The sequence below is a fragment of the Ambystoma mexicanum genome, chromosome 12 (genome assembly GCF_040938575.1).
Source record: "Ambystoma mexicanum isolate Mex_15411 chromosome 12, UKY_AmexF1_1, whole genome shotgun sequence".
Taxonomy (NCBI): Eukaryota; Metazoa; Chordata; class Amphibia; order Caudata; family Ambystomatidae; genus Ambystoma; species Ambystoma mexicanum.
The window spans coordinates 1,141,376,319-1,141,402,143 of NC_090936.1; the positions used below are offsets into that span (position 1 = coordinate 1,141,376,319).

The window sequence follows — 25,825 nt, forward strand, 5'->3', positions numbered from 1 at the left end:
TTTCAGCCTTCAACATGGCCCGTTGTAAAAAAATTCTAATAAAAGGGGGCTCTCTATTGAAGGGAAGCACCTGTGCTTCAGTTCTGTACAGTGAAAAGTAAGATTTAACACATTTGGAGTGAGTCTGGATTTGTTAGCTCTACCTTCATGGTGGAGGTAAAAATACTTTTTGTTCTGCAAAGGGTCTTGTAATGCGCCCTGATGCGCTATAGAAATAAACAAAATAATAAAATGCCACCATCGGTATTCCCACGGAATACAACTGATGGTATGGGCTTAATAAAACCAATCCCTCTGAGGAAGTACATAAATGCACTCTTAGTATATAGCTGTTCCACCTGAGAACATTTGGTAGCGTAGATAGAGCAGCCAGGCATATTTTAGGAGGGAGAGGGCTGTAGCTTGGGTAAACAAATACTATATGATATAAACACAATCATAAAAACCAAATCAATACCCATGGTATGCAAACCAATGCATAACCTTATTTAGGGGAGCAAACCTAAGGTTATACATTCAGGATAGTAATATACTATTCTTGTGGAATAAAACCAGGCTATATATACTTTCAAAATACACTCAATATTTCAAGGGTAATTGACCCTGTCAGTCATGCAGTGACACTCAGTTATGAAATCAGTTAATAAACCAACCCTGTTACAAGTATACTCTCCTTGCAACATTACATTTTAGAACTCAGTTCAGAGCTAGTAAAACAACCCAATGGTAAGGATGGATGAACAGTCAATAACTATTTTAGAATGCACTAAGCAAACCAGGCAAAGCAAACCACAATTATGCTTTAAGAAAGACAATATATTTCAAGGTAAGGAAGTGACCTATTGGTTCATAGCTATCCACTATCTAATAGCGAGTTATACCCAGTATACTTTTAAGAAGTATATAATACAGTGTCTAAGGTAAATAAGAACTTTATGAAACTATTTTAGAAAAGCACTAAAGCAATTTAGGGAAGCGTAATCCAGAGTTAAACGTTTTAGAAGAGCAGCAGCTAATCAAGGTGAGTAAAGCCTATATACTTTTAAGAGATGCCACCAGCAACTCAAAGAAATGTATTAACTCAAAAGACTGTTTTAGATCTGTCCAAAGCAGTCCAGAGAAGCAAAACCCAACGCTACACTTGAAGAATGACACTGCTATTCAAGGCAGGTGACCCTTATTGTTAAGCTTTTACACTCTTTCAGTCAGGAATAATAAAACAGTAGCAATGTTTATTACTTTTTAGAAGGGGGAAACACCATTCAAAGTTAGCAAAGCAACGTATATACTTTTTAGAGGAAGAATGCAACTCAAAAAGGTAAGCATAAACTTAATGACACTGAAACAACTTCTTTGAGAGATACAGTTATCACAATAATATCTTTATGAAGTAAGTACTTTTACACTTGTTACACTTTCAAGACAGAATCCTTATCTTATAAAGTCCTTCCTTAGTCTCTCAGAGGCAGACGGGGGACCCTAGTGGTCTAGGTGCCAGCTGTAGGCAGATTCAGTTGCAGTAAAGTCAAAAGTTCCAGAGGATATCTTCTCAAACAAGTAAGTATTAGCTTCGGACAAAGTGTTCAGGGGCTTCACAGAAGGCTCCCTATGTGTGTTCCAGCATCAGGTCTGGGCAAGTGGTATGGGCAACTCCCAACCACACAAATCACCTACTCAGCCTCATAGGACACACACAGAAGAGCTTCTGGGTGGATGCCTTCAGGATGGAGCTGCACAGAACCACTTTCCTGGATTCTTGGCCTGGAGACGAACAAACTGGACACTTAATGGGAACTAGCATCAGCATTCGTCAGGAGGCTTCCAGCAAAAGGTTTCTCCCCGGATTCTCACGGCTATGTGAATTTGGCTGCTTTTTAAATATCACTGGTCATATTCTCTTCACTCTCTCGGTCCTGCACTCTGGTGAGGGAACTGCAGGGATTTGAATCGTGCCTCTGGAGATCCAACATGAGTCCACCTAAGTTTTGTAGGGATTTGGACTTCTGAAGACCATGCAATGCACACTCAGGCTTGAGGTCCCAGGGTATTGCTGGTTTGCAGCCCAGCAAGGTTGCAGCTAGTTATGGGGTTGTGGGATGGCTCGAAATGCAGGATCTCACCAGCCTCTGGGTAGGAGTCGTTGAATTCAGGAGCCCCAGGTCGATTGGAAGGAAGATTTGCATCAGGCTCTTTGGTCGCTGGAAATCTCTACCGACTTTTTTTCTTTATCTTCCTCATCAGATTCCGTTCCAGTGAGCGACTTGTCAGAAGCTTCTAGGTTCTGAGAATTTATCAGGAACCTTTCCTTACTGGAAAGCACAACCTATGCAATGTCTCCCTGCAATTTACAGAAAGGGGCAGTCTGGCTGTCCAATCAGGACAGCCAGCCGCCCACTGGGACTTGGTTACTTTCAGACAAGGTGAAAGAAAGGGCTGCAATGTTTTGGACTCCTCCCTCGCTTTCTGCTTTCTCAGACACTCTGGAGCCTGGACCTGGAATACGAAGGATTCCCACCAAAGAAAACTTCCACTGAGGTCGTTCCTGCCTAGAATGGCAGGGGAAGACCTCAGAAAACAATTAAACGAGAAATGGCGAAAAAAGAAGGAGCCCACCATTCTGGCAGAATGTTGGCCCTTCTGTGTATTACAGAGGCTGATTTAACAGCCTGCAAGTAACAAGAGTAAAACGTCACTAAGGTAAATCCACTGCTACCAGCCATTAAAGTAAACCTGCAATTGTAACAATAATTTGAACAGGTAAGAACGGGGATACATTGCAGCCACCCAGCACTCTACATAAGGTTGGGTGTGCTGGCTCACTTAAATCAATGTAAAGGGGATGTGAATCCCACTTTACTTCTTGAGAACAGTAGTTCACCCATGAAATAAGAGAATTTAAAGGAAGCCACTGCATTTCAAAGGCTGTGTGCTGCCATAGTACATTACAGTCATTCCAAAGTTATAGGAAACTATAACTCCAATCATACACTATGGAGAGACATAAAACGGTAACAAAACAAAACAAAAAAAAAAAAAGAGTAAAAAACTTGGTGAGAGGGGAAAGGATTCCCACTCACCTAGGGACAAAGTAAAATAATTACCAAGTCCAACAAAAGTTTTGGTGTTGACACAGGTCAGGAAGCATCATCATAAACATGAAAATCTTGCCTAACAGCAGGTCAGAAGCCACCGCAGATACAAGGAGTCCTTATCCCACGAGCAAGTCGAATGATGGCATGACCGAAACAGCCGTGGTGGACCAGAGATCCCTTGAACAAAGCGGACACCACTACACTAGAACTAACAGAGCCTAGCGGTAGTTGAGAAAATGGAGAACCTGCTTTTGCCGCAACATGAAGGAAAAGCAGCTGAAGAATCACTAGAGGCCAATCTGACAAACCGGACAGAAGGTCCCACCCGAATAACATACCCAGTGACGTAATCCCTAAACACAGCAGGTAACGGGGAAAACAGGAGACCAGGCAGGGGGACAGAAAATCATTACTGGAACACTTATACTAGTCCCAATCGAGAAACAACATTGACACTGAATGAAGTGAATGAGAATCATTACTGGAAAGCTCATTCATCGCAGTCAAGGAGACAACTTGACACTCCAAAAAGAGAGGGAACTACAACTCAAGACTGGAATGTTCATATTGAGATTAATCCAGACAAAGAAAAATTAATCAGAGAAATTAAAGATCTTGTAAAAGAAAACCCTGAAGAGAAGGTTGAAACAGAGAATAAGGGCAAAAGTAAAAGAGAAACCAGAGACTATGAACTATAGACCAACGACCAGAGAAGCCAAGGGGAGAGTTCCAAGTATTGGCAAAGATACCTTGGGAAAAGAGAAGGTTAACTACAAGTCATGAAAAGAACAAGAAAGAAACAGAGAATAGTCACATAAGAGAAAAACTTGAATACTTCTGTAACAGAACTGTATGAATTGTTAAAAACAAGTCCCAGGAACTACTTGAGGATAGTTTACTCAACTGAACCTTGTGAGAATTTTTCTTTTCCAGGAGAAGAGAGCCATTCTCTTGATTTTGGTTGTTATAATAGTGGTAGGGTTACAACAGGTTAGTTTGGACAGTGCACCATCGCCGACGAGCACCGAAACCCCATGGCATAGGGAAAGGTAGGCATTTATTCTTTGGTTTAATAAAATTTCAGTTAGATAGAAAATCAGAGTCTGCGTCCTCCTTTTGACCCGCCACAATACCCATTCACTTTTGGGGTGGTCCTGCTACAGTGCACAAGCACTTTACTTTAAAACACGGATCAATGTAGCAAAGCATGTCACCAAAGACCAAGATAAGTAACCCATTTAGAGAACTAATATGCAAGTAAGAAAGGAGTTAAAACATAACAGAAAATTGTATAAATATTAGGCACTGCACCTTTTAAAGTCCTTTCCTGGTTAAAAGAGATGGGGCCTAGTGCCCTTTGAGTCACAGGTCCCTGTACAACTATTTGTACGATTGTAGGAGTCTTTAAGGAAGTCTGAAATGGTGTTGTCAAAGCCAACAAGCAGTTTCTTAGAGTTAAATAACTCAAGCCAAGCAAGGGTGCCATTCTAAGATTCCCACATTGTAGAACAATCCTTCATGGGTTCAGGGGCTATATTTGGAATGGCAGATGTCACAACCTACAGCACCATTTCCTAGATGCTGAGAATCTGCTGAAGCCTTTCCCACACAGAACTAACAGGTATGTTAATCACACAGAAAGAAGGAACATCACAGCCATGGCATATTGTCTCCTATGCACCAAGCAACAACCTGAGATGCAGAAGCCTCAGACTAAATGATTGAAGCAGGGAAGAAATCCAATTAGTAAAGAATTTACATTTGTTTTAAAATATTAGCAAGGAAAAGTCTGTCACTTTCAAAAAAGCAGGATGAGGACCTTTGCTTGCACACTAAATGCAGTATTAATGGCAGCATTCGTGGAGGAAATTGGCAGAAATGGCCCACTAGTTGGAGATTGGCCCGAACCTTCATGAGAGGGTTCATGGCCATTACCTGGCATGTCCCTCCTCAAATGCATCCGTTGCTATTTGCACCTTGGCATGTCCCCTCCTCTAATGCTTCCATTGCTATTAGCACCTTAGCGTGTCCCTCAGGGTGCCAATAATGTGTGGACATTTCCTTCTATGTAATAGCAATTACTTTTGAGGAAATAGCGCATGTGGTTATGTGTCTTCATCAAAGGGAAGTGTTGCCAACTAACATGGCTACTATGGCAACATGAGAGGGGCACTCTGGAGACAGGCCCTCCTTGTGGTCCACGGCAAGGGATTTGTGGTGGTGGTGAGATAGCAGAATCTGACAGATAGGTGGGGATGCAGGTGATGGGTGGATAGATGCATAGGAGCCAGGAGAGGAACCACATTGATCCCCCCTCAGATTTAAGGCTTTACTGGTGGTTACAGACCAGTGGTAGAGGGAGAAGATGGTCTGGCTCCCCCGCATGTAATGCAAATTAGGAATGAAACCTACATTTCAAAATGTACCTTATTGGGGCAGGGTTGAACTTTATGGAAATCTTAAAAAGTCAAAGTTATGTATAACTACCAAATGTGACATTAAAGAAAAAGATCCACATTTAAAATTAAAAAAAGAAAATAACGTTTTTTATACCGGTACCAGCAATTTTAAGCAGTGCACTTCAAAATGGTCAGGGTCTTTTGGTCACATTCACAAGACAAAGCATGAAAATTGTAAGGAAAGGATCATAGGTGACAGGTTGCAGATGAGACACAAGAAGGGAACCTTAACTGAGTTCCGACTTGCCGCCACCAGCTGGAAGTCCAATGGTGGCAAACAATATTAAGGGTGGCATTAACCATCAGTAATTTCACATCAGAAAAGAAATATGAACATCTATTTTAATGTTGACGTGATAAGCATAGGCAGAGCAATTGAAAATTGTCAATAAGGTCATGGTTTGATTTCTTTTCATTTTATTAAAGATATTTAGAAATCTCCACCTCTGGTAAATTCATTTTCACATATTCAAACAAAAAACTCACTTTGCCTCCATGTACTCTCTTGGCAGCTCTTCATTCTCATGCATGGTCATCACTGATGTCCGTATTTCCTGTTCCACAAGTGAGTCAACCATAACTCTAAAATGAGCCCAGACTGTATCTTCCCAAGTGTCACATACTGGAAGGAGCTGGGGATTAGAAAAACAATGAAGAGTTGTAGTAAGTCTTCTAACAGATTACAAGTGTGCGCTATAGACAATGATGAAAGCTGTAAAAATGTTGATCATTACACTACTGCTGATGTAATGCCATCTGTGGCGGGTCAGAAGAAGGCGTCGGAGACGTTGAGGACATTTTAAGGCTTCTTTTATTTAAACTATAAGAAAAAGGCCCATCTTTCCCCATCACTAAAGGGATTATCCTGCCTATCTAAATAACTAAAAACGTGCTTGTCTGTCATCAGGAAGTCCAAAATAAATGTCCTCAGTCCAATCGTAACTCTACCTGAACTACTACTAATATGAACAACCCAAAGTAGGCCAAAAGAATGTCTCTTCTCCTGGTCATTTCTGGTCTCCTTGTATTTGCTTTATAGAAAGGTCTCTTTCAAACATAGGTCCAAGACCATCTTCTTGGATATTGTCTTATTATCTCCTCTTTCAAAACATTCCTGGACCTTGTACTCTAGTGATAAGCTTATGATCGCTTTCCTTGAGCCACTCTCTCACATTCTTGTCTTTGATCATATATCTCTGTCTTTAAATTCAACCGGTGCTAGGTTTGATATCACTATCCAATTTAAGTCTCCCCCTCTCCTCAATTCTCTGTATTGGATTATTACTTCTCTTATACTGTTCAATTGACAATCTTATCTCAACACTTATTACACATTTTTGTGGAGTGTTCCCTGCACTCTTCCACCCTGTACTCTTGGGGCCTTTCCACTTCTTCTTGAGTATTAGTTTCCAGTAACTCGTTACTTCCCTACAGGGTTATTGGTCACGCCCTTTATTGGCTTCTCACAACCAAAGTTTAGGTTGGTTTATTGTTCGTAGCTCGTCCTTGTTAGTGGGACGAGTTTCTCCACTCATTGTTGCCCCAGCGACCTCCAGCTTCTTTCTTTCTCCCTGGTACTTTTGTATATGTAGGGAAACTTGCAGGGCTTGCAATTTGCACGGGTAATCGACTGTTCTCTGGAATCTTGGTCTTTGGTTTCTCCGGTTTTCTGTTCTCTGCAGGCTGCTGCCGTCTACGTACAGTGGCGGTCGGAAGCGGTTAGCACTCCTTGCAAGGATTGGGTTGGCGTCGTTAGCCGGGCGTCTCACCCACCACGATACAGTGACACCATCACCTTGCACGAGATTCCTCCTCTTCTGCCAACAGCTTCCCTGTGGTTTGACTCACCGACACTGCAGCATCTCAAGTTGGTGCTCATCACTTTTGCAAAAGTCACAGGCTGTGCGGATTGCTTCTGCTCTGCCTCTCTAAGGTATGCATACGTCAGAGGGCTTTACTAGCGCACCATACACACTCTCTTCGTAATCCACTCGTCCCAGTTTAAATGCATATCCCTACCAAAACAGACATCGTCTTTTCGTTTTGATGACTGGTTCGCTTTAGCATTGTCTGCAGCTAAATGTAAAGGGGACATATTCTTCATAGCAGGTAGTCCCACATATGCTGAAGTGGTGCTTGGTCAAGAACGAGTACTTGTCCCCTAAGGGGCGGGGGTCACAAATGTCATTGATGACATCACATGTGTAGCCCCTTCGTTTTTGTTCACTGCCATATCTAGGCCAGGTGGGTTTATTTACTGACAGTCAGAAACTGACAGTCAGAAACTTCACTTTCAAAAGGTATTACATTTACTAATGTTGATATTCTCACATGTTCTTGCACTACTTTCTTTAGAATGTAATCACAGCGTTTGATGTACATATATAGTGGAAGAAGCAGGCCTGAAAAACATCAATCATTTTTGTGCGTGAATCCTATCATATAGATTATACACAGTTGCTAATGATACTGCCTCTTGTATGCTTACTTTACTCTCCACATATAAGCCCCATCTTTGTATGCATTGTAGTCTATTTATGTTGTGTGTGTAGTACTAGATATATGTAGCAAGTGATGCATTATTAGCAACTAAGTACATCTTTCAAGACCACAAAGGTGTGATACAGAAACATTCACCTTTTTATTATACAACTTTGGAAAGTACAAATATAGCACCTCTGTGGTGTATGCTGCAGCCAATACCTACATTTCTGTATGAGTAGCTTCCTGTACTAGAAAGAAAATGGAATTTTCTTTAGAACACTACATTGCGTGATGAAGTATGTACTTTATTACACATGTCCCGACAACCCCTGATACTTTTTTGCCAAAATTACATTCAGAACCCCTTGTCTGAAAAGTAAATACACATGTGATGTCATCAGTGATGTCATCAATGACATGTGTGATGTCATCTTTGATGTCCTGGGTGTTAGTGTTAGCAGTGCACAGTGGTGCGGGCAGTTGTGGTTGCTTAGCCTACCATAACTGTCGAATTTCAGAGGTTTTTCGATTGTACTTTGAACCATAATGTCACGTTTATAAAGTTTCTTTAGTGAATTTCACAGGTTTTTAGTAGTGCAACTTACCCATAACGTCCCTCAAAAAAAGTTTTTTCTAGTGACAGACACACACACACACACACGCGCTAAATCAACCCATTGTTCGGTGTAATGTCCAGGGGCAGTGATGGTGCTGGGGGGGAGGGGAGGATTGTGCAAGCACTGGTCTATCGCAACCATGAATGGTTTATTTGCTTAATCTGTTTGGGCCGCACTGACTATTGTACCGTGAGGTGCATTTGATACCCGAATTGAAACCATCATAGCAGAAATGGACCAACATTAACACTATCACTGGTACCAATAGTTTTGTTCATTCAAAAGACTTATTCAACACAATGTCATCTAGTCACAGTTGCATGTGCAAGAGCGCAGGCTTACCCTGGAAATGACACAAAAATACAACCATCTTTAAATTAATTCACTAACATTAAAACATAGGGTCTAAAATGGATTCAAAACAAGGTAAGAGTACCATCAGTGCCAGTTACGTCCATACAATGCACCACCTTGTTTTCCATCTGCAAACACGATTTACCCACTTGCAGGGGATATTTACCCTGTTTATTAAACTTAAGGCCTAAGTAGTCATACTCCGGGACTTTCTCGAGGGGGAAATTCTTAATGTGCAATGCAGTTTTAGACAATTTACTAAATTTCGGATGAAAGATCAACACAGTGTTTTTTCCATATATATTTCCAGACTCTGCTCAGAAATGTTTTCCACAAAGGTCTCCAGAATGTTCCCAAGGCCTTTTTTTTTATGGGGCTAGTATAACTGCATCGTCAGCAAAAAGCAGCAGTGGGTAGGTCTCCAAGCCCAATTTAGGGGGATCCAGGCATTTCCCTCTAACATGCCTTACCACCTCATCAATGTACAACAACAAAAAAGGAGTGGGCTAGCATGCAACCCTGCCTCACCCCTCTCGATACTTCGAAGGGGGTTGGTTAATTCCCCCTCCATTCCCCATCGGACAGAGGCAGTGCTACCGGAGTATAACTGTATGATTATCTGTAAGAGGGCAGGCGGGATTCCCCTCTTTACCAAGATTTTCCATAGGGCTGGTTTTCACACAGTCGTAGGCGGTCCTGATGTCGACGAAGGCTGAATATACCTTCATCTTCCTCAGGGCCACGTACTTCTGCCAGTAGTTTCACGATTGCCCCCATCCAGGATGGTGCCCAGGAGACGGTCAAACCAAACTTTGCTCTGAATGCCAGCTTCAATTTTCATGTGCGATCCGAGGGGGTGCAGCGCTCCTAATATTTGCATCAGGGAACTGTTCTCTGCATCGTTTGGGGCACAAATGTGTAGCAAGAATCGCCAATTTTGTGGCAAACCCCTCCTTCCATCGCCATAAGCAGGTTGAGCACTTATCGGTTCTGGGAGTTCATCAGCCTTCTAGCACGCATCTCGACCTTCATTGCGTTGAGACCTTGGTCGGTGTTATTCGCCAGCTGTAGGACATCCGATTGTACAATTTGTAGCCACTTGCCGTTTTTTTGCAGCTGTTTGAACCCCCGGCAGTAATAGAGATGCGAAAAAATGTTCTTCTTTGCTAAACAGTCTATATTCATTGGGTATTTCATTGGGTATTTCTTTGAGCAATTCAGAGGAGCCTTGAGGCTGGTCATTCAATCCTTTCCTGCACAGCTTCTCGTTCTTTTATCAGGCAAGATACAAAAGCAGGGGGCAGGGCTGCAACGGCTTCTGGTAGGCCCCCTGGTGTCGAGTCTGGAGTTGGGGCAAGAAAGCTCTTCGATCCCACTGCGAGGTGCTCTTCAGGGATCACAAGAAGCGCTGAGTGCAACGTGGCCAGTGAGCAGTATCCCCGCCAGGATGGCGGGAGGGGCAAGAATGCCTGTTGTCCACACACCCAATAGTAGTCCATTGCTACACCAGTGCCTTTTTTGATGTCTTGGATGAGCAAGGTTTATTGCATTGTTGTTGGCCACTATGAAAACAGTTCCTTCGTTATAAAAACATAATTCATAAGTCTCTTGCTGCTGCACTTTTCCTGGTTTTTCCGTTGCTTCGATCCATGTCAACCTCGCAATATGTTAGTTCCAGAATGGAGTGCATGCTGCAGTCACTCGTGCAAACACTTTGGATCTGAACCCCAGTAGCCCTCCTGCCGCACAACTCATTGATGTTTCTTTCCACCTACTAGCCACGTATGTTACTCCGTGCAATTTCAGGTATGGCCTCCGTAAACACTGGATGCTTTTAGGATTTTGAGTGCATTGCAGCTGGTCAGGGTCCATAACTTCTAGTAGCACACTGTGTGTGGAAGGTGCCTCGCAGCCGTCATTGTCAGATGAACTAGGCATTGAGCCTATACAATTGGTATTTCTTGTGATATTAATGCCTTGGGTGCTCCCAATGGGTGTGGTATCAGCTAACACACAACTACCATTCACCGTCCTCCCACCAAGCTCATGTCTGCTTAACAACTATTTGAGAGTTCTGGAGGGTGCAGGTCTCCTATTGTATCTAAACAAAGTCCATGGTATTCATCATACTTGGACCTTCTAACTTGCCTCTCTACGTGTTAAACCATTGTTACAGACATAATTTTTTAAAAGCTAGTAGAATCAAAACGAAGAATTAACAAAACATTAAATTCATCAGTACTATTAACAGTGTTACTATGTTTCACTTGGTGATTGAGTTTTGTGTTAGAAAAAAGGGTAACACATCTAGGTTTGGGCTCTTGGTAATATTTACATACTGAATCGATCCATTATTAGTAGCATTCATTTGTGTATTCCTGCACCCCCTTTAATACGCTCCCCCCACATAAAAGTGCTTCCCAGGTATATGCCTAGTCCAAACAAACACGGCGAGCAACCCAGCAATATAATGCATAGCACACAAGTATGAATAGGGGAACTTTGACATAATACTATTAACAATATTTTTCTTAATATAAAATCGGATTAGAACCAGTTCAATCCATCGCCAAAAACACCTGAAAGAACAAGTTACTTACCCTATCTGGTAACGTTCTTTCGATGGGATGTTCCTCCGACGTATTCCACATCTATGACAGGTAATGTCCACAGCTGTGCTGTTTCGGAACATTTTCGTCAGAGGGCGCCCTGCGTCGATCCATTGTCCCCCGAAGGCCACTGTCGACGTCACTGGATGTTATATATAGGCCGCATGGCGCCTGTAGCCGCAGTTATATTTTTGTCTCAGAACGTGTGGCACCATTCTCCTGTCAGTAGGATTGCAGAAAGCCTTGCAGAGACGTAAGCTGCAATCGCATAGGAAATTCAGTAGAGGGGCAGGCTGGGAGGGGGATGTGGAATACGTCGGAAGAACATCCCATCGAAAGAACGGTACCAGATATGGTAAGTAACTTGTTATTCGAGGGGATTGTGTCCTCTGATGTATTCCACATCTATGACAGACTCCCAAAGCAGTACCAATTTATGTAGGTGGGAAAAGAATTTACAATTTTAGAATGCCCAAGCAAATGGCTGAATTGAGGACTGCCTTACCAAAGGCCAAATCCTGCCCATGGATGGAGTCCAAGGAATAGTGTCTCACAAAAGTATCGACAGAGGCACATGTGGCTGCTTCACAAATATTCCGAATAGGAACGCCCCTCTGTAGAGCATGGGAGGCAGCCACACCCCTATTAGAGTGAGCCCGTAATCCTACTGGAGGATCCTTATTCGCCAAACAGCAACACTCAGAGATCGTCAAAATGATCCATCTGGACAAGGTCTGCTTAGAAACAGCCTGACCCAAGCACCTTCCAGCATAATCAACAAAGAGCTGATCGTCCACTCTGACCACGGGACATCCGTAAGAGATAGAAACTCAAAGCTCTCCTAGGATCCAACCCATGCAGCCTTTCCTCTTCCTTACCAGGATGTGGAGGAGGATAAAACGCCAGAGGAATCACCTTCTGGCTCAAATGGAATTCCGACACAACCTTCGGAAGAAAAGAAGACCGCACCCACAGGACAACCCTGTCCTTATGGAAAACAGTAAAGGGTGGCTTGGGGGAAAGTGCCTGCAACTCACTCACTCTGTGTACGGAAGTAATCGCAACTAAAAACACAGTTTGAAGGACAACAGTCGCAACGGACAAGAATGTAAGTGCTCAAACGGAGCTCCCATTAGGAACTTTAAAACCAAATTCAAATCCCATCTAGGCACCTGGAAATGTGACAGTGGAAACACATTAGTTAGCTCTTTTAGAAACTGAGAAATCAAAGGAATATTAAAATAAGAACATTCCTCAGACGAGCGCTTAAATATGGACAGCGCCGCCAGGTAACCCTTAATGGTACCCACTTGCAGGCCCTTGTGGGCTAAAGAAAGCAAAAAAGACAAAACCAAAGGAATGGAACATTGAAAAGGATCCACATTCTGTACCCTGCACCAGTCACAGAACTTTCTCCAACAGCAACGGTACAGGGATTCCGTTGCGGGCCTTCTGGCCGAAAGCAACACCTCCATCATGTCTTCGGGGAGGTCCCAATCCTTATACCTCAACCTTTCAGATACCAAGCATGAAGGCTGAGAGACTTGACCTCTGGATGGAGAACCCGACCCCCCTCCCGTGAGAGCAGATTGTCTCGGTAGGGAAGACGGCGTGGAGGGCAGATGAACATGTCTAGAAGGTCCGGGTACCACGCTCTCCTGGCCCAAGCCGGAGCAATGAGGATCATTCGGGAACCGAACCTCCGTAACCTCTGCAACACTAGCGGAATGACAGGGACTGGAGGAAACGCGTACAGCAGTGGGAAGGACCACTCCACTACGAACGCGTCCCGAAAGGCTCCTCTTGGTGGAAATTCCTGCAAGCAGAATCTCTCGCACTTCCGGCTGACACTGGTGGCAAAGAGATCCACTTGTGGGGTTCCCCAAAGGGCGAAGATCTCCAAAAGAACTTCCTGAGCCAGCTCCCACTCGTGAGAGACCGTGCTCTGCCTGCTCAGAGCGGCTGCCGCCGCGTTTTCATCTACGGCCAGATGAACTGCTGAGATCGAAATATCCTGCGGGAGGGCCCAGAACCAGAGCTGAAACGCCTCCCTGCACAACGAAGTGACCCTGCTCCCCCCTCCCCCTTTTTGTTGAGGTAGTGCATGGCCACTGTATTGTCCGTCATAATCAGGACATTCTTCCCCCGCACAGACGGCAGAAAAGCCTTCAGGGCTAGCCTGACGGCCCTCAGCTCTAACAGATTGATGTGAAGTCTGGACTCCGACGGAGACCAACGTCCGCTGGCTGTCAACTCGTTGGCATGAGCACCCCAACCTGTGAGGGAAGCGTCCGTCACAATCGTCACCTCTGGCCATGGTTTACAAAATGGTGCTCCCTTCATCTGATTGCCTTCGTCGGTTCACCATAGAAGATCCTGGGTGACCGAGGTCGGAATCTGAACGGGATCCGACATCCTGCCGGAGAACTGCGACCACTGCATCTTGAGAGCCCACTGCAGGGATGTCATCCGCAGCCTGGCCTCTGGCACCATGAAAATGCAGGATGCCATGAGGCCCAGCAACCTCAAGAATTGAACGCCAGGAGACTCTGGGCACGTTGAAACTTGTCTACCATCTGCAGAATGTGATGAGCCCTCACATGGGGAGCACTGCTCCGATGTATTGGAGCCGCTGGGTAGGTGTCAAATGTGATTTTTGTAAATTGAGGGAGAAGCCCAGCTTGTGAAGGGCGTGGCAGGTGACGGACAGATGATCCAGGGCTTGATCGGGAGAGCGTGCTCTGATCAACCAATTGTCCAGGTAGGGGTAGACGTGAATCTCCCCTTTCCCCGAGATACTCTGCCACCACCACCATCAGCTTGGTGAAGACCCTCGGGCGGAGGTCAATCCGAACGGCAGGACCCGAAACTGAAAATGCGAGTCGCCAACCACGAACCTCAGGTACTTCCTGTGCTTGGATGGAATTGGCACATGAAAGTAAGCATCCTTGAGGTCTAGAGACACCAACCAATCCTGGAGTTGAAGGGCCTGGAGGACTTGAGAAAGAGTTACCATCTTGAACTTGTCCTGAGGAGCTTGTTCAACCAACTCAAGTCCATGATGGGTCTCAATCCCGTCTTTTTTCGGGATAAGAAAATAAGGGGAATACTATCCCTTGTTCCTCTCCGCTACAGGCACCAGTTCTATGGCGCCTTTTCTCCAGCAGGGATAGGATTTCCTGCGCAAAGAGCGGATCCAGGCAGTTCAAAGAGCTTCCCCGGTGGATTGTCGCGAGGCCTCTGCCAGAAGGGAAGACGTAGGCTATGATCTCCAGAACCCACACATCTGAAGTAATGGTCCGCCATTCTCCAAGATGCTGCGCAAGTCTGCCCCCAGCCGGCGAACTATGGGACATGGGCTCATGACTCAGCGGACACGGCAGTGCCTTAGGGCAAAGGGGCAACTGCCCGAGTGGCTTTGGCACCCCGAGTACCTTGCTTTCCACCCCTGGTACTCCTACGGTGGCCCCTTTGACTGGCAGCTCCTCTCGATCTACCAAAGGAAGAGTAGTACCGAAAGGAACCTACCCTCCATTGCTGTCCACTAGAACGAAAAGGCGGTGGTTGACGTACTGCAGTGCTCAAAGACTTCCCTGCAGCTTTGGAGGTCTGCAACCTGTCAAAGCTCTCGTCAGCCTTGCTGCCAAACAGATGAACACCATGAAAGGGCATGTTCAGAAGACGGGCTTGCACATCAGGAGCAACCCCGACTTCCGCAACCAGGCAAACCTGCGTATCACGGTGCTCACAGACATGGACCGGCTGACACAGTCTGCCTTGTCCAAACCCGACTGAAGGGATTCGCACATGGCGTCCTTGCTGTCTTGCACGAGGACTAGAAAACCATCACTTTCTTCCCCTTCGGGAATATGCTCAGCTGCCAAAGACGCACAGTTCCACAGAGTGTGTGTGAATCTTGCTAAGGCACAAGTGGAGTTGACAGACTTCAATACCATACCCCCAGCCGAAAATACCTTTTCCCAACAATCAAAGCACTTATCGTCCCTATCAGAAGGGATGGTAGGGTACGCAGCCTGCTTCGAGGAGGCCGTAGCCGCATGCACCATCAAAAAACCGGAGTAGGGTGCGTCGATAAGTAGCAGGGGTCACTACTGGATGGGCGGTATTTCTTCGGAAGCGACTTACTAACTGCCGGTAGACTCTCCGGAGCAGTCCAAGCCACCACCACCCTCCTTTGCAAAGCAATGTGAAATGGCAACACCAGGTCACTGGGCGGACCTTGATCCAGGATGTCAGTCAAATCATCCTGAGCAAAATCAACAGGTGGAGCAGACCACCCCAAGTATTCCGTCACCCTTGATGTGAGACGCCGATAGGAGGAATCTGCATGCGCCCCAGGCTCAGGTTGGCCAAACTCCACCTCCAGAGAGGTGTCCAGGCCACTAGCGTCATGCAATGACTGACGGAGTTCCTCCATCTGACTATGCCCGGACAAAAGGTCATCAGGGACATCAGGAGGCACAGGCAAGGCCATCTCCTCATCAGACAGTTCCTCAAGCTCCGAAATATCCTGTGAAGGTTTGAAAAACTCCAACCTAGGAGGAGGAATAGAAAAAGGCTCAAATACAGGCCTCACAGACTTTGAGAGCCTTCCTATGGCGGGGCACCTCTGGCAAATCCTCCACAAACGGCGTCGAGGTCGACCGAGGCTCCGACGACTTCGAGGGGGGAGCCTCAAGATCATCCTCCACCGGACACGCCGTTGATGGCGTTGACGACTTTGAAGGCTTCACAGGTTTCGACAGTCTTGATGGCGTCGAGGACCGGGACCTGGACCTGGCCTGGCTATGGCGATCTCCCTTGTCCGAGCGGCACCTCGACGGCTCCCGATGAACGCGCCGACCTCCCGATCCCGAAGGCGTGCGAGTAGTGGACCGAACCCGTTCCTTGCCGGCTTTTTTCAAAGGCGCAGACGGAACTGTGCCTTGCGACTGAAAAATCGCTAACATCTGCTGGCGGAATGAATCCCATTCTGCCGGCAACGAAGACTTGGTGGGACAAGTGAACCGCCTGTCGGAGTCCTCCTTGGACGAGGGCGGGGACCGGTGACGGCACTTCCTAGAATGCCTCGATGAGGCAGAGGCATGGCAGGAACCACTCCTAGACCAAGACCACCTAGATTTTCACCAACGCGGAGAGTCACCCCTGGAGTCATCGGTCGAAAGCCCAGTGAACTTCGATTTACGGGGCTTAGACACCCTACCTACCTTCAATTTCCCCTTACGTTCTCGCAAGGCCTTAGACATCAGGAACTAGCAATCCTCGCAATCTTCGGTGGCGTGGCTTTCGCCGAGGCACGAGAGGCAGATGTCGTGTGGGTCCGTGATGGACATCTGCGAACCGCAGTCCCGATATTTTTTAAAGCCTGATTTCAGGGTAGTAGAAGAAGACACCGTACACGAAGAAAGAATTGAGTACGCAGAGATTCCGAAGCAAACACTTTTGCGGAAAAAACAGAACTGAGGCTACGTGCGCCGTGCGTCCTATATATAATATCCGGTGATGGAGGCCCTCGAGGGAGAACGGATCGATGCCATCGACGCAGGACGCCTTCTGCCGAAAAATCTCCGAAGCAGCACAGCTGTCGACATTACCTGTCATGATGTGGAATACGTCAGAGGACACAATCCCTCGAAAGGAATGCTTTTTTTTTTAAAGAGACAGAGAGAGAGAGAGAGAAAAAGAGTATGGGCGAGTGCGAGAGAGCACTCCCTGTGCAAATGTAATGCATAGCGACTTTGTGTGGTGCTGGTATGGGAATACTCCTCCGACCATTGCCACCATCTGCAGGTCCCCCGGCCCCATCTCCCCTTTCCAATAAGAATGGGCCAATTTCTCCTCCTCTCTCCAGACCTCTACCTCTAAACTCCTCCCCCGAGTGACTTCAACATCCACGTCGACCCACCTTTTCCAGGACCTCTGCACTGCTCTCTCCCCCTCTATTCTTGTCACGACCCTCGCCCAAAATTGTTTGTCAGCCAACATGGAGGCATCCACATAGCTTGGTTACTAAGAACCAAGCTATGTGGTCTAGTGTTTTGGGTGTGGCAGGCCTGGAACTACTTTCCCTGGTACTACTTTACCTGGGCTATATAAACCACACGCAGAACGGAAATGGCAGACCTCAAGCTCATCCTCTGATTAAATGGCCCGTCGCCTACTCCAAAAGGCAATATCGTCTCTCCATTCGCTCCAAGAAAAGGGCTCACATTCAAGCCCGCATTTCTGGAGCTTTTAACAACACTGCTGAACTCTTCAAAATCTGCAAGGAACTTGCCGATCCATCCACAGCCTCTACTTCGCCTCTTCCTTCCCAGGCCCTCTGCACTGCACTGTCCACCCACTTCACTGCTAAAACTCAAGACATCCTGACTTCTCTCGTTTTCTCCCCTTCCCCGACCCCATGCCACCCTTGGCATCTCCTTCTCCCCCATCCACTCTCACCTCCTGCCCTCCTATCACATCAGACGAGATCACTATAGTTGTCCGCTCTATGAAGGTCTCTTCCAAACAGGTCTCCCCCTGTTCTTCCAGAACTATTAAGGACAACATCTGTTCCCTTGCCCCAGTACTCGCCAATTTCGGCAACCACTCTTGCATCTGGGGCTTTCCTATATTCTCTCAAGCACTCCCTTGTGCACTAACTCCTGAAAAAAAGCCTTCTGCCGACCCCTCGTGCAACAAAGGCAGTTCTCTAATGTTGAGTTTTCTTCTTGTGAGTCTTGTATTTTATAGACTATTTGTGTGTCATCAGCATAGTTTTAACAGGTGATGCCATGTCCTTCAAAGATTTTAATTAGCTGAGACAGGTAGATGTTGAATAGTAATGGGGAGAAGGATGATCCTTGTGGGACTCGCATGACAAGTCTCTTGGGCTTGATTTCAAAGGTTTCATCCATATCGTTTCTGTTCTGTTAGGAAGGATTTGATCCACAGTAAGGCCTGGTCTGTGATTCCAAATTCTTCCAGTCTCGTGATGAGGATGTCGTGGTAAACCCTAATTGCCGCGCAGAGGTCTAGAAGTATCAAAGCAGTGCTGTTTGAGTCTGTGTTCGCCTTTAGATCATCCCAGATTGAGAGAGGTGCTGCTTCCGTTCCTCTCATCGGTCTAAAGCCTACTTGTGCGTAGTTTTATAGGCAGTGTTCTTCTATGAATTCTTAGGTTGTTCTACATGTGTGTGTTTCCAGGAGTTTAACTCGGTATTTGATGTTGGAGATGGTTCTGATTGGAGAGGTCCTCTATGCTTCCGGCTGTATCTGAGGAGTGGTTTGATGTATGCTGATTTGAAGAATTGTGGCACTTTCCCTGTTGAGATCGATTGGCTGAGGACGTTCCTGTGGTATTCCATGGGTGTTCCTTGTGAGAGGATTGATTTGTAAATGTCAGGGGGGCAGAGATCCGTAGGGGAACCCGACTTATTGCTTTGAATTACCAGTTTGACAAATGTCTCCACCGATATATGAAGGAAGTTTGGGAGTTGCCTGCTCCAACACTCTTGCAAAGTTCCTCCACTTACCACAGCTCCAACATTGCAAGGGTCCCATACCTACTCCCAGCGGTCCCATACCTCAAAATCCCACTCTTGCCCCTCTGAGCCCATCTCTCCCACATTGCTGACTGTAACGCTCACCTGATTCCCACGGAGGCGCAGGTCTGGCTTCGAGTGCAGATGCTTCTTCAATGGTGAAGCGCAGGACTCTGAAGATGGACAGGAATGGCCCTCTACTCTGGCTTCTCCGGCTTGCAGGAATATTCCCCTGTGCGTGAAAAGGGAGTATTACCTACTGACTGAGTTATGCTCAAACCTCCCACTCTCTTCCGACCCTCCACGATACCCTTCCGCGATTCCCCGTGAAGTCTCACCTTAGGGTCAGGAAGGATGAGCTCTCCATCCTGCTTCTGATGCAGGGGCGCGTTGAAACCCAGTTACTTCACTGGATTGAGGTTTGATGGGAGTTCAAATAAGCTTGACTATTCAGGTGAGGCGCTGTAAGAGTTCTGTTGCAAGTCCAAAAGTTCAAGCTTAATAATAATGTTAATTGTCTTATTGCAGCAAGCGCTAATGCTTATGTCTTTTTCCCATTAGGGGCCGGGGTTCGGAATGCCGGAGATATGGCACCGACCCGAAGTGAAACGTGCAGTTCCAGTTCCAGTAAATGGCAGGTTAGTTCTGAATGAGCGCTCGGGAACTGTCTTTGCATTCGCTCATTCAATGTCTTTGTCTTTTTTCCCCATAGGGGCCGGGGTCCGGAAAATGCCTGGAAGCGGCAAGACCCGAAATTAAATGGGAATGACCCAACAGGTAAGTCTTATTCCCTTCCTTCTCTCACCTCTTATTCTTGTCTTTTTCTCTAGGCTTTGGGAAGTGGCTGTGTATCCGGATGATCGCTGCTGAAGATGAAGGAACCCAGGAAAGGTGAGTGAAATGCAGCGCTGCAGCGATCGTAACGAAATGCTTTTAAAAATAATGTCTTCCCTTTCAGGATCGTCGTTGATGTCTCCGTGGTGCAGATTTTGCTGGTAAGGTCTCTTGTCTCCCTTTGCAGGTGACCCAGGATGCTGACAGGCGTGGCTGAAGTCCAGATGCAGGAGCTGACACGGTGAGCGTCCAGCTGCGAGGAGCAGAACAACGCGAAGCGCGAGTTGCTGATCGGGTGTGGTTTAAATAGCTTTGGAAGAAGTTCCAAGTGTGTATCCTTCCTCCGATCAGGTATGTATCCTTCCCCGACCACACCCGGGTGGAAAGTAATCCCACAGGTAAAGTAGTCCCATTCAGGCCTCAAGAGGGCCTGGATGTGGCAGCATGGTCTGCATCAGGTAAGTGCACATTAAAACACTTGAACACATGTCTAGCTTTATGAGCCTGGCGCCTAAGGCGCCAGGACAGGGGTCCAACATGAGCCTGGCGCCAGGACTGCGTCCAAAGGGCCCCAGCTTGGGCCCGCTGGCACTCCCCTGGGGGAAATGATGCCTGCCTCTGGGGTTGCTGGGTCGGACCTGGCTCCTTGGAGGTAGGCATCATGACACTGACCTCCTCCTGGCCATAACGGCACTTTCTCACATCTGGAGGTGCTGAGGTCTGCCTCTGCCACCTCCGTTAACTTATTTGATGATACTGCCCCTTCCACTGCTATTTTTGCTTGCTTTTCCTGTACTAGTTTCGCTTCCTCAGCCTGCAGCCTTTGGGCAGTATCCTTTTCTCGTTCCTTTATTCTGTTACAATGGTGTATGATTATTGTTTGAATCTCAGCCCACCCTTTCACTTCAATGCCCACTCTATTGTCAAGCACCTTCTTAACTTCATTGGGTAAACCCCTTTTAATAATGAAATAAAAAAGAGGAACTGACAGGTCCCAATGACCTATCTCTGCACGCCACATCTCCTGAATCATAATTATGTATTGTGCAGGGTCTTCATCATCCCCAGTATAGACTGCATTCTAGACTGCAGGTCTGGTGTGTCGGGGTACGTTCGCTGTAACGCGTCCCACACCTGCGCCCCGACATTGTTAAAAGGAGCACCATTGTGTGCGTCATCTAACTTTACTCCTGGATACTCTGCTTTAACCCACACATCTCCAGCATGATTCCCTACCTCCACCATTGCAACAAATAAGCTCTTCATGTCCCATACAGCTAAAGGGATTCCTGCCGTCTGCTTTTCAAAGGCTTAGATCCACTTGCCAGCCTGGGCAGTAAGAGTCGGAAGCAGCCTAATCAAGTTATTCTCATCCATTTGCGCCCCGGGCACATAGTGCGTTCGGCCTAGGCCTTTATGCGTTAACGGCATCTGGGTACCTGTACTCCTCCCCCTTCCTTCCAACACCGCTTTTTCCTTGCCGCTGCTACCCGACCAAACCTATTCCTAAACAGTGGACCCCACAAACTTTCCACCAGCAGCGTTATTTTGGTCCCTTCTGCGCACTCCCCTCATCTTCCTCCATCTCATTCACTGTATCCCATTCGTCTTCCCTCAGCTCTCAGTCTGCGACTCCGTCGGATCTCACTGTCCCATACTTCCTGCACTTCCCTCCTTCTCAATATGCACATCCTTTATGGCCGTAATACCGAACATACACAGAACGTCTCCTGCTCTCAATTCATCCAACCCACTCCTTTCCTCCCTCCTTCTGTGTCACCCTCAATCGAGCCAATTCTACCTGTGCAGCCTCCAGTGCCTCTTCTAACTCCTTCTGAACCTTACTATCCTGGGGCTTGATAGCACTCAATGTTAGTCTGTAGAGAGGTGGGGCAGTAGCCGGGATGGGCACATAGGTCTGGTTTGTATATCCCATGGCTGGCTGAGTAGATAAAGCCCTGTATGTGAGCGCAGCTTTGTTCGCCTGCATTGTCACAGATGTTGCATCTAGGGCCACCCCTTCAGTGTTTTGGGTCTCCCCTCCATCAGGGTTCTCTACATCCTCCATCTTCCACAGGTCTAATAGCTCCTTTCTGTTCTGAGGTTTTGCACCTTTTTAGCAGCTAAAAACGTGCTCTAATATCCCTCTGTTGTGGGTGCCCTACTCTGGCCAGGGGTGGGGCATCCCCTCTATCCCCATGTCTCTACCACCCATTGTTTATGGTACTTCTCTATCTTGTCTTTGTACAATGGTAGCGTATTACACATATACTCCACTGGCGCCCCCCTCCCCTCCATTTTCACAATTTGCGTGCTTGAAACCCCAACATTTACAATTAGGTGCTGCGCACACTTATAACCACTACCAGTCCATGGTCCCTGTCTCCCCATCACAAACTGTCAACACTTCCGCCTCCCAATCCGCACGTACACACACCGTCACACTACACACTCTTAAAACAAACTACCAGCACTTGCACAAAGATTGCAATACACTAAAATAACAGGCCAAAATAACAACCACAATGTCCATTAATTATACGCAGCTCTATTTTCCTTTCATATCCTTATCACAAAACAAATGGCGCCATCATCTTCCCTCACTCAGAAAGGTTCCCACACTCCTGTTTTCCTCCGTACAATCCTCTTAAAATTGCCACACAAAATAAAAAGAAAAAAAAGAAAAAACCATCAATAAAAGTAAATCCTGTTACATGGCCTTAACACACTCCTTCACTCACACACCACCCCTCGCAAGGGGTGTACTCATGTCTGCATAGTCACCCGAGCTCCTCCGTCACAGGGACCCAACAAAAGCCTGGAGTCACGCCCCACTCCAAAGAGCAGACACGAATTCTGTGAAAACGGCTCCTGCACACCTCTGCGGTTTGCACGCTTGGGACTGGTCGATGCAGGTGGGCGCAGCCCCTTCAAAGAAGCGGCCTGAAGCACCTGTCGCTGCAAGGGTCACTGGGATAACGTTGGGGGTCACCAAATGTTGGAAAGCCCCTCGATGCTCACAACAGAAAAAAATACAACCCACTAGGGGAAAAAAGGCCCAATGCACCTCGTTCAAGGATAACGAGTAGTTTATTCCTAAAAAAAAAAAAAAAAAATAGGAGTGCATCAGCAAAGAGCTCTTCTGCTGCCAAACGTTCTGCCAAAAATCTGTATCAGCAGCACTTTAAGGTGGTACTTCGCTTCATCAGTGACATTACATAAAGTAGAAACCTGCACGGCTGGTTGGTGAAAACCTATACATGGGCTACCTGCTCCTTAGGGGATGCCCGGCCATTGGTCCGGACCCCTTTGGTCCTCCTTCCACGTGGGTGATGCAGCAATGGTTATGAGGCGTCAGCTAATTGGCAATTATGTAAAAAATAAACAATACATATCTATATAGCAGTGCACCTGCTACAAGCAGACAGAGGCCCGTCGGAAAAGCCGAGGTCATACTAACTTACAAGCTTCACTCGATCCCAGACAGGCTGGCATCTCTCCGAGATCTTCCACCCTCATTCCTGGCTCTAATTTATCCCTCCCTAGACCTCGCAGCACACATGTTTGCGGCCTATGCCTGTGATGCTGGCTGCTGCGCCACATTTGCATCTTGTGTTTCAATATGGCTGCCAATATCGAAGATGGTGTTTGTTTCCACAAGTGCACTACGTCTACGAAGCATGCAATAATATGATTGTATAAAGGCCTTTAGGAGCCCCCAGTGCTCCTGGTCTCATATTAAAATTACTGCCTTTGCCTTATTCTGAACCGCTTGGGGGTGTGGGAAGATCGCCCCCTCCTTTCCAACTCAAGGATACCTGCAGGGAAGGACTTTACACCCAAAACAGGGACCAGCGTGATACAACATGTATGCTCACCACCCCTTTCAAAACTGATAATGGACAACAACCTTCGGTAAATCTAGGCCATTGGGGGCAACTGCCCTCACCATTTGTTGCAGGACTGGGAGTCCATGCATAGCAATGTAGGGGTTTTTATCTTGATAACTATGGCAGTTGCGTCAGACTGTTCCGGTCTCTGTAAGCAACCTTATGTCTATGATGATCTCTTAAGAGGAACTCTCAGAATCAGCCCTGTGAAATGATTCTAAGAGTCCAGCCTTTTCTGAACAGAGAAAGACGCCAATGTCTAGCCAAACTTTCTGGGTAGTGTGACTGAACAGCAAGGCTTCGACTGAGAAAGTGTCAGAGCGGTGAAGGGTTGCATTAAGCACACAAAGCACTCTTAATAATACAAGTTAAGCAGAATGTATACAAATGCTGTTATTTATTTAGGCCTTAAACAGTTAGTAATGAAAAACCGCAGGTAGGTAACACAAACATTCAGTCCAACTATATTCATTCACTTTGGAGCGCTCTGCTAAGAGCACTGACTTCACGTATAGAGTACAGTTAAAGCAGTTTTAGATTAGTCAAGCAAGCAAATAAAATGAACCAGGTAAGAACTAATATGTTGAAAATAAAAAGACACTAGAAACACCATGCAAAGCCTTATAAATTAAGGCACACAGTAAAAAGTTCATCCCCAGCTAGAAAAGATGGGGACTTGTGCCCTAGAGTCACACGTTCCAGTGCAGTTCTCTTCAGAAAGCTAGAAGCCTGGTTAAGAGTCTGTACAAGGGTTGGCAAAGCAAACAGGCAGTTTTCCAGGGTCTCAGAGTTAGAGAACAATTGAAGAAATGAAGAAAAAAGCCCTCTCCCAATCCAACCACCTTACAGGAAACCAGGGGAGGATCCCTGACCAGGACATCAGTGTTCATATCAGGCAGGGGGGTAGGAATAGGTATGGTTATTTCACCCCCTGTACTCAGATTCATGCAGGCACCACCACAGAGGTTCCTGAAATAGTTGGGCCCACTTTTCTCCTATATTGGTCCATGGGTCTTGTGCACAGAGGTTACTTTCATCGTCAGATTACTGGGTCCGGCTAGTTCACGTTTCCATACTATGATGGACTGGTAATGGACACCTTTACTGGAAAAAGAAAGGATTACTAATCTAGCAACCACCTCAAGAGTACTCCCAGGACACGATGCAGTGAGTAATCCGCAATGGGCACTCTGAAGGAATGGCAGCAGTCTACCTGTGTGGTGGAAACAAAAATTGGTCCTGCACAGCCCCACTTAGTGGTGCGGAGCTGCAACTTCAGGGAAATGCTTCTTGTTTCATAAGTTGAGGAACTGCAGAGTCCCATGGCTCAACTCTGGACGACTGAAAGGAGCCCAATTTGAAGCTGGTCAGCACACAGAGTAGTTACAGGACACTTCCGAAGCCAGGGTCTTCAAGCAAGGGGTCGAGACAGGTTGGTCCCAATGGTTCACGGGCCGAAGAACCGATGAAGGACATCTGGAGATCAGCAAAGGACCAGACAGCCCTAGCCCCCACATCCTGCAACACACACAGATCACCAGCCACCGGGGTAAGTAGGAACTTTCCCCGGGAAAGAACATTCCACATATAGCAATTCGGCCTTGAGAAGAGGAAGGCAGACGGGGGGAAAAAATGGTGGTATGGCCATTTTAGATTATATGGTACTCCACATGGTATTAAGGGGTAAAATGAAAAAGCGCTCGAGACAACAATCGAAATCAGTAGAATAGTATCTGCTGCCACCCATCCTGGCCACGTTAGTAACCAAAAAGTTAGATAACTAAAGTTAAAAGGGACACAAAAAGTGTCCTTAACACTTCACAGAAACTGATGTGTGCAGCGAAAAATAAATGAGATCATTTGAAAATGGAGAGCAACTTTCTCCTAAACTGATAGCCATAGGGACTGATCAGTGCTCCCAACACAAATGATCTTAGCA

At 46.4% G+C, this 25,825-nt stretch overlaps 1 protein-coding gene across 2 annotated transcripts in view; it reads right to left on the reverse strand.

Moving 5' to 3' along the window:
* Window positions 1–25,825, reverse strand: part of NUP107 (nucleoporin 107) — a 790,450-nt gene that overhangs the window by 371,836 nt on the left and 392,789 nt on the right. For both annotated transcript variants that reach the window (XM_069629720.1, XM_069629721.1), the window contains one exon: window positions 6,038–6,183. In XM_069629720.1, coding sequence (XP_069485821.1) covers window positions 6,038–6,183 — 146 coding nt within the window. The remainder of the gene's footprint in view (window positions 1–6,037; window positions 6,184–25,825) is intronic.